The sequence below is a fragment of the Cyclopterus lumpus genome, chromosome 11 (genome assembly GCF_009769545.1).
Source record: "Cyclopterus lumpus isolate fCycLum1 chromosome 11, fCycLum1.pri, whole genome shotgun sequence".
Taxonomy (NCBI): domain Eukaryota; kingdom Metazoa; phylum Chordata; class Actinopteri; order Perciformes; family Cyclopteridae; genus Cyclopterus; species Cyclopterus lumpus.
In genome coordinates, this window is record NC_046976.1 from 21,663,057 (window position 1) to 21,675,937 (window position 12,881).

Consider the following 12,881-nt stretch of genomic DNA (forward strand, 5'->3'; position numbering starts at 1 on the left):
ATCAATGTTTCTCCAACAGTCTACCATTAATGTTTCTCTAATAGGCAACCATCAATGTTTCTCCAACAGGCTACCATCAATGTTTCTCCAACAGGCTACCATCAATGTTTCTCCAACAGGCAACCATCAATGTTTCTCCAACAGGCGACCATCAATGTTTCTCCAACAGGCTACCATCAATGTTTCTCCAACAGGCAACCATCAATGTTTCTCCAACAGGCGACCATCAATGTTTCTCCAACAGGCTACCATCAATGTTTCTCCAACAGGCTACCATCAATGTTTCTCCAACAGGCGACCATCAATGTTTCTCCAACAGGCTACCATCAATGTTTCTCCAACAGGCTACCATCAATGTTTCTCCAACAGGCAACCATCAATGTTTCTCCAACAGGCTACCATCAATGTTTCTCCAACAGGCAACCATCAATGTTTCTCCAACAGGCAACCATCAATATTATTGGGGTGAAATTGAGTTCAGAGATTTGGAGCCCAGCTCACTGTGTGCTACGTTATCATTGCGAAGTGCGGTGCATGAATGGACCGTACCCTTTGGGGTCCAGGTGAGGTACTGATCAGAGTGGGTCTCCATTGGGGTTCATTGTGGGCCCATAGCATGCTTACTGAGTGCCCACTTGGGAGTCACTGTGCACACTTATGACAGTATGTCTGAGGTCAGGCTGCGTGCCAGTTTGAGCTGGATTGAAGCCGTCATGTGCTGCTTTGTATACTCAGTGTGTTTGTGTGCGTTGGTAGATAAGGACAATTCAACAAATCAGTAAATAATTTGCTTAATACACAAACCCAGAATTGTCATTATGAAATCCTACACCCCGACCTGATGTACCCTTTGGACCTGCTGGCAAACACGTCTAACCTAATTCTGGGGAAGGCTTCCTCGTCTGTAGATACTGGGGAACAAACCAAGCCCCCAGCAGCTTCTTAAAAGGCTGACCAGCTCGGATGAGCCTCAGTCATTGTTACTTCTGTGACGAGCAGCTATCATCTGAGATCTCTGTGTTTTCCTTCACAGCTGTAGCATCATGAATCTGTGGCTCAGCACTCATTTCCTGGTCGCGGGGCTGTTTCTGAGCAGCTGGGCTCTGACACCTGAGGAATGCCGGCCTCTAATCACGCCTTTGTCTATGACGCCCTCCATGGTAAGTCTTCATCTGTCTGGGTTTGTCTATGAGGCATTAGCACTGAAGCAGAATTCAGCTATTTGGGAAGTTCCTCCTCAGTTTATGCCTTTAGCGTTGGCATTACGTTGAGTCAGAGCGCAGCAAACATTTCTAAGATGAACACACAATAACACAATGAAAAAGTACTTCAACCATTTGCCAAGAAGTGACTGTTTCTGCTCCAGGTAGTTAGCTAATGTGTTTGGATCAGTGCTGCAACTTGGGAACCGGTCAAATATATATGTATATAGCGTGCAGTGGACTGAATGTTTTTCATGCAGATGGTTCTAAGAGTCTTTGAGGATTCCGTTAGAAACTGAAAAATAATCACAAATCAGTGGCACAGTTGTGTTGTAGTGAAGCCCGAATATCAGAGAAAAGGACCAAACTCGGGGTAGTCGATATTGATAAAGACCTAGTCTCCTTCTGCTTCAAGGCTTTGTGTTATGCTCCACTAAACAGGTTCAAATGTAATTCATTTTAAAAGATTCAATATTAGAGAATTAGTCCAATTTTCAACCCATTATTGAATGATGGTTGTGTCTGCTTTCACTAACTGACTTCCTGTTTGTGTACAGATATACGGCAAGTCACACTTCCTCTTTGGTTACACTGATAATGAAGTTTACAACGGCTTCATGAAGAACATCGAGAGCTACAAGAATAATGTCATCCCGTCAACATTCGGCCCAAATGCACTTAATGTGTCTACGGAGAACAAGTTGTGAGTTGTTAACAATTTAACATGTACAGACAATGTACACAATCTGTAAATTATAGATCAATCAAAATACACTTTCAACATGTTTAGCATTGACATGTTTTCTCCACTGGAAGGACACCCTAAAAAGTCCAGGAGCAATATTTGTAATAATAGTAAAAGGACATTGACCTGAGAAGTAGTTTGAGGAAACAATTCCAGCTCAATGTCCACTTAGAGCTTTCAAACGGATCACTCAGTGTTCAGCAGTGGGAGGAATCTTAACTTTTGAAGCTCACATGGAGGAGAAGGTATACATGATGTTCGAAGATGAACTCAGCTCTTCCTCTTGTCTCTTTCTCAGAAATGGAACCTGCCTGTCTTTAAACATGAACGCAACCGTTGAAGACAATACTCTAATAATGAAATGTAAGTTACCTGATCCAACACCATGCTGGAGTTTCTACATCTTTGTTGTGTTAGTTCTGTCAGTCAGAGAATCCAGCCAGAGAGATCATGTTTCTGATTATTAAAAGCTGCAGATTCATCACACATATCGTCCTGCTGACTTCAGATGCTACAGAGTTGATAGCATGGCTGTGGACTCTTTCAACTTTCCATCATCACTGATTAAAACAAACACAACCTCTGCAGCACAGGGAAAGTGAAGAGAACCTCTGTCCTGTCTGAGGACATCGCTGGAATATATCAAACACAAAATATGTTTCTGGAAAGTCTACCAGAAGAACATTGGTAGATTTTCAGTGGAGATGATTAATATACAGTTTCTGTCCTCAGTCGACAACTTCACATCCCTGAACCACATGTTGCCGACCTGTGACGGCTGTCTGCTCTATAGCTTCAACCGCACCGTCACATACCTGGACAAAATGTACAAGAAGATGGGACTCAACGATGACATTACAGCGGAGGAGCACATCATGAGTGGTCTTCATCTGTTTGGTAGGAAGGAACAAGCCTGAGAGAAAACATGTCTAAATATAAATAAAACACATTTCATATGTGAAGCATTCATCCTGTTTTGTTGTTTTGTCTCCAGCAAGAGGAACAACCTTGAAGGACTCTGAGCTGGAACATTTCAGGAAGCAGGCGAGCTGCCTCGGCTTCAACAGAGAACCAGACTTTATCTACGACCCCAAGAACGGTGCTTCACCTTTTAGACCTGTCTGATTAAACTATGACATGAAGACGTGTGATGACAGACTGAACTGATTTCTTTCTTTTTGTCTCTCTGTCTGCAGATTTCTGTGCTGAAGGCGAGGGGCTGAAGATGATCGACGAAGAGCAACACTCATTAGATATTTCAACTGAAACTGAGTAGAGACAAAAAGTGACTAAAAACATGTCTTTTGTATTCATAATCTAATGAAACACAAACAGGTTTTCAAACTGTGGAGGTGTGGATGGAGAGAGTTGAGGTAAAGATACTGTGTGGAGTGCATGGGAGTGGACAAATAAGATTGCAAATGTATATATCATTCCTATTAGAAATCCGTTAACAATACACAGCAATGACAAAAATCACACACTACTACATTTAGCATAAAACATATGTTCAAATCACAACATGGCTATACCAAATGTCATATCTTTTATATATAAAGCCTCTATTGAGGTTTATCAATGAAGCTTTGAATGTCTATTGTCCTATGTTATGATGTCAACAACATTAAAAATGGAAAAGAAATATGATTTCTTGTTATTCTTACTGCTGTTAGATTGCTACTAGAATGCCTTGTTGTGAATTGTACTTTCTTGGTTCTTGTTCTGAGTTTGTACTCATGGTTGAATGCACTTATTGTAAGTCGCTTTGGGGAAAAGCGTCAGCTAAATGAAATGTAACGTAAAAGAGGCAAGTGAAGGAAACAGGGATGTGATTAAGAGACTTGGGATGTACCCTGAGTTGAGTCGCTGGCCAGATGTGGAAATGAATATTTGTTCATTTATTTGGTGTTGGAGTTGTGTTTTGAGCATGTATAAACGGCTCATATATTATTGTAGCCCAGCATCTGCTGTTTAATGTCATGTGCAACATCATTATATTTGTTTGTGATTAGTCGATTGTTTCACAGTCTTTTCCCAACTTCTCACTCACCTTATTGGGGGCCACTCGGGCTTAACAGGTTTTAAATGGGAAAGAAATATGATTTATTGTTATTCTTAGTGCTGTTAGATTGCTACACACTGCCAGGTAAATGCAGGTGTGTGCGGGTGAGCAAACAATGTTTTTATTGTCTTGAAAATGTTGTTGAAAGGCTAAATGGAAACTAATTTATATTGAAGCAGAATATTTTCTTAGATGAACATGTTCTGAATTTTGGAAATGACGACATTTATCTTTGGTTTTAATGTTGACTTTTGGACTAAGGAGTGTCCCGGCAAAATTGAACAGGTGTCAAGTCAAACATCCACCCTTTTTTTCCCTTCCTTCCTCTTCAACTGCTACAATCCCCTTTCAGAAAAAAACACTACAGAGTGAGCTGAACCAACATCCAAATCTAAATAGAGAAAAAAAGAATACAATAAAAAAGATTGTGTTTTCCAAATTCATCCCTACGGTGATTTCTGTAACCCAATACAGGTCGTTCTGGATCCATATCTTCCCAATTTTAGCGACTCACCGATTTTCAAACGTATTTGTCATTGGGCCCAAAAGTTACACAGCGACACAGAGCAGCAACGACTCTGGAAGTGAGCGCTCCAGATTGAATATCACACAGCATTTTAAAGACAGTTTACAGGGGTGTAAATGTGGTACATTGCCTGTTAGCAAAGACACATTGACAATATCCAGCAGAGAGGTGCCAATTAAAGGCAACACGTCTTTAAGCAGCCTCGTTGGGATGGGGTCCAAGAGACAGGTAGACGGTTTAGAAGTAGAAACCATTGAGGACAATTGTTCAAGGTTAATGGGAGAAAAGCTATCCAAATATTCACCAGGGCATACAGCCGTTTCCAAGGCCACTCCTCTTGATGACAGATCGGCAGTAGTTGAGGTCAAGAGATCATCAATCTTGCCTCTAATAGTTCAAATCTTTTCATTGAAGAAGTTCATGAAGTCATTACTACTGAGGTCTATAGGAATACACGGCTCCACAGAGCTGTGATAATGTTGGCATATATATTATGTACCTCAATAACACATCTTACTACTGGTAATGTTTGCGTATGTATAATGTACCTCAATATCGTCAATAACACAACCTAGTCATTGTAGCCACAGCCTTGTTACGCAACAGCCACACTGACTATAATCCTCCAGGATTACTACTATTCTTCTAATTCTGCTTCTTCCGTGCAAAGTTTGCCGCGTGTCTCCTCCCACAATGTTGGCACCACATGCAACAAAATACATCAAGACGTGCGGCCTGATCGGTAATTGTTTGCTATGACTTTTCTAAGAGATTCGTCCGGCCGTTTCCACGAAAAACGTTGAGAAATTTCCTCATTCATTTGAACCTCGATAACCTCAATAACACATCTTACTAATGCTAATGTTGGCGTATATATAAAGTATTCATGTTTAATTTTGTTTGTACGTCCGCTGGTGTTTCAGAGAATAATGCAACAAACAGCACGTCGAGCGCAAACATGTCCGTTCATGTTCGCAGCTTGAACGCCATCTGTGGAGGCTGAGTTCAAACACAGCTTGACATTCTCCGATGGATGCAACTGTCGTCATCTTCCCCACATCCCCCACTAGTTTTGCTTTCTGGTCTTCATACAAGTTGTGTATCGAGTGACCAAATTATGTCCAACGTTAAAAGAAATTAGTGGCGTGAAATCAACTTTTCGTTGACGTATAACTATCAGGTTAACTTGAACATGCTCACTTCAAACACTTGGAGACTGATTGCTTCAGTTTGCATCAGGAATCAAACTCCCTCTTGGAGTTATGACACACGTTTTTAGATTCAGTGCAGCTCACATCTGACGTCCATAAGTCCACTTAGAAATCCAAAAGCTGCAGAATCCCAGTGATGGTTGTTTGCACATCTGTGAGTTCACTGCACACAGGAGCTGGTCAGAGATCAGTCAGCTCACTTTGAATAGACCCCAAAGTAAGACCACTATATAAAAGAACTAAATCCATTAATATTGACGTTCTGTCTTATCACCATCAATGTTTTTTCTTCTGTGGTTTCACCCTGAAAGACCTGGTTCCTGAACACGAAACCAGATTCTTCCTTTCGTCTTCCTCAACGTCCGTGTCATCACCATGTAATAATGGCATCTGAGCTTTGATCGCCTGGCATCACAACTCCAACCCATCTCATTATCATAGCCTTTGCAAAGGTCAACAATAGCGTACAAAAACAAAACATCACACACAATGACAGAACGAGTACTGCCACAACCTGTACTAACACTGCACCTAATGGCCCTAATTTATCCTGCAACCAAGCATTTGCAGACCATCCAGCGTTTTCCGACGGGCCAAATGCATCTCTTATAAGCTTCAATGCATCTACGACACTAGTCATATTATCAGAATTATCAGGAATCAAAGTGTAGCAAGCCTCCCCTGTTAAGTTTAAAGTCACACAAAGGCCACCTTGTTTGGCCAAAATATAGTCAAGAGCCATGTCATGTTTTAGCAACGTCAGCCTGTGGCTTCTCTGAGTGTTTGACAAATATTCAAACCCTCTTATGGTTTTGTTCGCAAAACCCTGTAAGGTGTAGGTAATGTTATCGATGTGATCTGCCAAGAATGTCACCCCATACCATGGAAATAATCCTATTCCCCACTTCTCTGCTATACTCACTCTCCAATGGTATGATTCCAAATTGTTAAATTGTGCCATCTCCCGTTTCTTCCTACTTCTTGGAGCGTCATTAGATTGGACCCCATCTGGCCTTTTTCCCTTCTGGATAGTAAGAACCTCATATGGAAGTTTCAATGTTGCCATATAACAGCATCCTGTCCACCCATATGGTAGAAATATGTATGCCTTATCATCACAAACCCACCAAATATCCTTGAAATTCCCTATAGTCACATTCCCAGGCAAACTTTGATCCTTCACCCTTAAAGTTTGACCCTTTTTGTTGTCTGGTACATCAAAAGTTACTTCATATGAATCATTACTAGACCAATGTTCATGTTTACCCAAGTCCATCATATATTTATCACAATCTGATATCCCCATAAACATTCCCGGCCCATCATAAGTGGTATTCGAACAAAAACAGCTCGAACTGATGTCACTTCCATTATATCTGGGACCGCCGTTCTGATACTTTCATGCTGATCGAGTACATTTACATATGATAATCCTTCCAACCAAGAACAAGTAAATCTCGGCCTAAACAGATGTATTGACCAAGCCATTATTGCATCTTTTGCTGACTGCTGCTGATACAACAGCCATGATAGTGCATAACTTTGACAAATAGCGGTTAGTGGTTCTGGTGTCTCTAAAATTGAAGGCCATGAGTTTGACGTTAAAACTTTTACCAGACATGGACCATTCCATTTCACAACCGATCTTACGGAATGAGTTAATTGCTGGAACCATAAGTTCTTACTTGCCCAAGGGTCTGCAATCTGTAACACTGAAGGATCAAACCCGAACGCCCTCCATTTAGTTTCTCTCTTTTGTAATGCATGGTATTGACCAGTCATGTATTCTGGTGTCTGATCAGAGTCAGAAAAGTTATTATCTACTGTCTGAAATAGTCCTCTGAGCTGTTACAGATGAATCTACATAATTCTCTTTTATCATCTGTTCTCTAACTTCAACAATCTCATTATTACTGTTCACACTAGGCTCTATTTTGAACATTAGCTTCTGGGTTACATTAATCACATCCTTAACTGTCGAAGATGTCACGTTGGATGTCTGTGTTACATTTACAAATGTCGTAGAAGCCAAAGATGTCGTCACTGTTGTAGCCTTCATTCCCTTCAAAGTCATAGCTAGAGTAGTAGTCTGAGTTGTTGTATGAACATTCTCAGTTCTTTCTGGCACTAAAGTACCAGACTTCATATGTGTACTATTCACCCTTGACGTGGTTACTGCGGTATATTGTTCCTGAACCCCTTTAGTAACTGTGAAAACTCCAATAGGACTCAAATCTTTTATCATGAGTGTCACTCTACGAGTTATATGACCTTCGATCCAATAATTTTGATATGGAACAAATTTAAACTCCGGTTCTAAATAAGTACACGTATATTCCCCTTGGTCTTCCCATGTCACGTTACGCAGGACAAGTGAACAATCCCCTCTAGTTTTCAACCACTTCACATCATTATACAAAATGTACTTCCTTTGCTTACGATGCACAATGTCATCTCCAGGTGTTGTCAACAACAAATCTTCACCACGACTATTTTCCCACTTAGGAGGACTGTTACTACCAACATGTGGATTGTAAAACGACCATCTCTAAAACCCACTCTCGACCCATCTGAAGTCAACAGCTACAAACCTGTCACTCTCTTCACCTTCCTTTCCAAAACTCTAGAGCGAGCTATCTTTAACCAAGTCTCCTCCTATCTCCACAGTACCAACTTTCTTGACCCTCATCAGTCTAGATTCAAGACTGCCCTCTTTGCTGTCTCTGAGCAGCTTCACACTGCTAGAGCAGCCTCTCTCTCATCTGTTGAGCATCCCCCTGACCTCAGGGTCATATCCTCCCATGGCCCATTCTGGATCACTTTGGTCACTATTGTCTCTAGACTCCACCCTTTGTATCCTAATTCCCAAACTTGCTTTCTTCCTACTTTTGGAATCTGGATGCATCATTATAGTTGTTTCTGCTAGTCCTGTTTCTATTATTTTGTCCTCCTTGTCTCTGATATTATAGCTACCCTCCTGACTAATCATTGGGAGCTGAGGATAGATTTTCTTAGACTTCGTCTCTACCTCATAAGGTAGCGGTCTTTTCACAGGGTTCATGTGTGAGTAGAATGAATTGGTGTCTGCCAACAGTTTTTCTGTTTGTTCTGCATTCCGTCCCATTTCTTCTACGTCTTTAACTCTCTTGTCGTTTGCAGCTTTGATCAGTTTCTGTCCCTCATTTTCAAACAACTGGAGAATGCCAAGCTCCACTTGCCTCTTTTCTTTGCGTTTTTCCCCATTCTTTCCCTTCTTTTGCTCTGCCTTGTATGTGGATACAAGTACCTGCATTATTTTTATTACATCTGGGTTAAGAGTCCCCTCCACTGGCCATGGTCGGTCAATTTCAGGCCAACGTTTATGCCATTTTTCCGATATCTTTGCAATGTTTGCGATGCCTCCAATTAAAGGATTATTCTTCTGTACTACATCAACAGGAGTAATTACTTTTGGGTTTTTAGTGTCCTTTTTCCCCATTATAACAGCTTCCTTATGTTCCGTTATTTGTAAATTAAGAAGTACAATTAAAACTACTTGAAGCTACTCTGATTATTTCTCCGTCGTTTTTATTATTCTTTATTTTATTTATTTATTTAATTAAACAATTAACCCATCAATCAATCAAATTAGTCAATTAGCAAATCAACCACTTAACAAATCAATCAATCCATAAATCAATCAATCAATCAGCCAATCAATCAATTCAATCAATCCCTCAGTGAACCAACAAATTAATCAATTCATTCAGTCATTCATGTATTTAAAGCCACAAATTCACCCTAGCCAAAAATGGAATTGATTTGTCAACGCCGAACGGATCAAGAGCCTATTTATAATATTCGACCAAAAGTTCACGTGCTCCCACAAGTGACTGACTGTCACCAAATGTTGTCTTAATCACTGTAAGACAATCGCCTAATTTATCACCCAATATCCAGCTCAAATCGTCAAACAGTCTCGATATTGAATCTCCAACACAGCACAGATCACACTAGACCACGCACAAACAACAAAACTGACATCCACAATTGTCAGCAGAGTTTAGACCAAACAATCATATGCCATTAATGAATTAAATGCATTAACTGGTCAGTCAGTTGCCAAGCCCTCTATTCATTTATCCACTTTCCTTTTAACTAACTACAGCATGTAGTCTTTATGTATGTAATCCGATCAATATTCGTATAAGCTTATAAATAAAAGCAGATTAAAATGTGTCCCATCAATAAGGGAAAAGAAACAGGCAATTATTCAGTCTCTTATGAACCCATTAGGTTCTTTAACAGCATCATAAACTTAATTCCCAAATTAAACCCCTACCTAAACTTTGTAGAATTTAATGAAAACCAAATGAAACAAATAGTTCAAGCGACAAAATAATTTTGTGTCTCACGTCCCACTGAAAATCTCCCCCCCCTTGAAGGAATCACTTTCACACATGCAGCCGCATCCCGACACACACACAGCTTCACATGAACACAGACAGTTGGGGGGAGGGGTCTTACTTCTCCAATTGGAGACTCATAGTTTCATCATTACGTCCCTTTATAAAAGAAAGAAAATAGGGCTCATATTATATTAGTCTTCTTAAGAAGCTCATTGTGTATTTAGTAACTTATTTGTTATCCTACGTCCTCTCTCTAAGGAAGCTCATTTGCATATTTAATAACTCATTTATTATCTTAAGTCTTCTCACCAGAAGCTCATTATATATATTTAATACATTAAACAAAATATATGTCCTTACAAGTTACCAAGACCTCCGTTCTCACATACAACCCCCACTCAATCGCATTTCCTTCTCCTGCAGTTTTTCACACACAGCTGATCACGCTTCACACACACACACACACACACACACACTAACAGACACAGACACACACACAGCTCTACTTTTGCTCCCAAAACAAAGACAACTCATTTATGCCACTCATCCATATAGCATGCTTTTTGCCGCTCCCTTTAATTCCTTTCTTATTCTCATAAAATTTCTGCTACCTCTGAGATGTGATTAGTCGATGAGAGGCTGCATCAGACACTGTTCGTCAACAAATGTCAGAGTGGGAACAGTCAATCGGCCTTTTATTCTACAATCTCCAGTTATTAAACTGACCATACGGTGTTGTTCCAGGTTTTCCGGCCCATGTTTATTCATCCAGATTCTGCGGCTCAGTCATATGTTCCTTTCCTTTAATCTTATCTCTCTCTCTTTTTCCTCTGTCCCTTATTATTGTTTTACATTTATTTATTCAAATTACCTGGATCCAGGTTTACCCCAATTTTGTCTTTCTAACTTAATTCCTGACTATGCCAAGCCAACCATTACACAGTGGCTAATCTGCATGTGTCTTACCGTTTAGGAGTTGAGGGCCCAATCTCCATTAATCATGCACGATACTATTTAGCTCACCTTATCGTTACAATAAAGCTATTCTACACTATTCCTTGTATTTCTCATACTTCCTTTCTTTACTTTTTATCTCTATAATACTCCCCCTTTTTGTGTATTCTTACGCAAATAAAATCAAATTTAGCACGGAGCTTCAATTCAAACACATCACTTCAACAAGACATTTCCATTTAACAAGAAAATAGGTTCTTTTCTACGGTGTGACCATACAAGTTTGCCAAGTTTGTCGTATCTTTCAAGCGGCAGTGATGTTGAAGAATGAGGATGAAGGAATCTCCGCGGACACTGTTCTTTCTGGTATAATGGAGTTTATTACAGAGAGGAACCACAGGTCAGGACGAGCGACTAGTCAGCCCGGAGACTTCGCAGTCAAATGGAGAGTCTACTGAGACTGCACCGCAGCTCAGTTATATACCCACTTTGTCGTGCTCAGATCCTGAGATCCATAACGTCACTCAGGAACCCTTATTTTCCAGACACAGGAAGGAGTATCCTATAACAAGATTTGGACGTAACAGATGTGGTCGCACAAAGGCCTCTAACACATGACCTCCGAGCACAGGAACAGACCCCCCCTCCAACAGGTCAAAAGGGCATTGTTTTGAGGGGCCACTGACCAAAAGTACATGTAAATCGTTATGTTGGAAATCGATCTTTTAAGGAAGCGGAGAATACACCACACTAGTCTTCATACAAGTTGTGTATCGAGTGACCAAATTATGTCCAACGTTAAAAGAAATTAGTGGCGTGAAATCAACTTTTCGTTGACGTATAACTATCAGGTTAACTTGAACATGCTCACTTCAAACACTTGGAGACTGATTGCTTCAGTTTGCATCAGGAATCAAACTCCCTCTTGGAGTTATGAGACACATTTTTAGATTCAGTGCAGCTCACATCTGACGTCCATAAGTCCACTTAGAAATCCAAAAGCTGCAGAATCCCAGTGATGGTTGTTTGCACATCTGTGAGTTCACTGCACACAGGAGCTGGTCAGAGATCAGTCAGCTCACTTTGAATAGACCCCAAAGTAAGACCACTATATAAAAGAACTAAATCCATTAATATTGACGTTCTGTCTTATCACCATCAATGTTTTTTCTTCTGTGGTTTCACCCTGAAAAACCTGGTTCCTGAACACGAAACCAGATTCTTCCAGAAACCTTCATGTGTCCTTAATCAGTTTCAATGTAAAATATTCAAAATAAACAGTATCTTACTGTGCTCTTTTCTTCAGTTCTCAACTAGACCAAGTTCCCTGAGTCTTGAGGACATTAACATATATTCAGTAATGTAGGCCAAAGATAATTCAACAGATCAGTGAATGATTAATAAACAAACCCCACAGTATCCTGATTATTCCTACACCCTGACCTGAAATCCCCTTTGGACCTGCAGGGGAGTATGCTGGCAAACATTGCTCAACTAATTCTGGGGGAAAGCTTTCTAGTTTGTAAATACTGTAAAAACTGTCTACCATCAATGTTTCTCTAATAGGCAACCATCAATGTTTCTCCAACAGGCTACCGTCAATGTTTCTCCAACAGGCTACCGTCAATGTTTCTCCAACAGGCAACCATCAATGTTTCTCCAACAGGCTACCGTCAATGTTTCTCCAACAGGCTACCATCAATGTTTCTCCAACAGGCTACCATCAATGTTTCTCCAACAGGCAACCATCAATGTTTCTCCAACAGTCTACCATCAATGTTTCTCCAACAGGC

General features: G+C 40.4%; 1 protein-coding gene across 1 annotated transcript; it reads left to right on the top strand.

Moving 5' to 3' along the window:
* Positions 1-1,021: 1,021 nt before the first annotated feature.
* Positions 1,022-3,260, top strand: LOC117739353. Its single transcript, XM_034545710.1, has 6 exons — positions 1,022-1,160; positions 1,760-1,905; positions 2,246-2,310; positions 2,680-2,844; positions 2,942-3,046; positions 3,144-3,260. Exons 1-6 carry the CDS (start codon positions 1,044-1,046, stop codon positions 3,221-3,223), a joined length of 678 nt encoding a protein of 225 aa, XP_034401601.1. The 5' UTR covers positions 1,022-1,043; the 3' UTR covers positions 3,224-3,260.
* The last annotated feature ends 9,621 nt before the right edge of the window (positions 3,261-12,881 follow it).

Coding starts and splice junctions, on each gene's coding strand:
- LOC117739353 (XM_034545710.1), top strand. CDS start 1,044: ATGAATCTGTGGCTCAGCACTCATTTCCTGGTCGCGGGGCTGTTTCTG. Junction 2,311..2,679: donor CAATACTCTAATAATGAAAT/GTAAGTTACCTG, acceptor TTCTGTCCTCAG/TCGACAACTTCACATCCCTG. Junction 2,845..2,941: donor GAGTGGTCTTCATCTGTTTG/GTAGGAAGGAAC, acceptor TTTTGTCTCCAG/CAAGAGGAACAACCTTGAAG.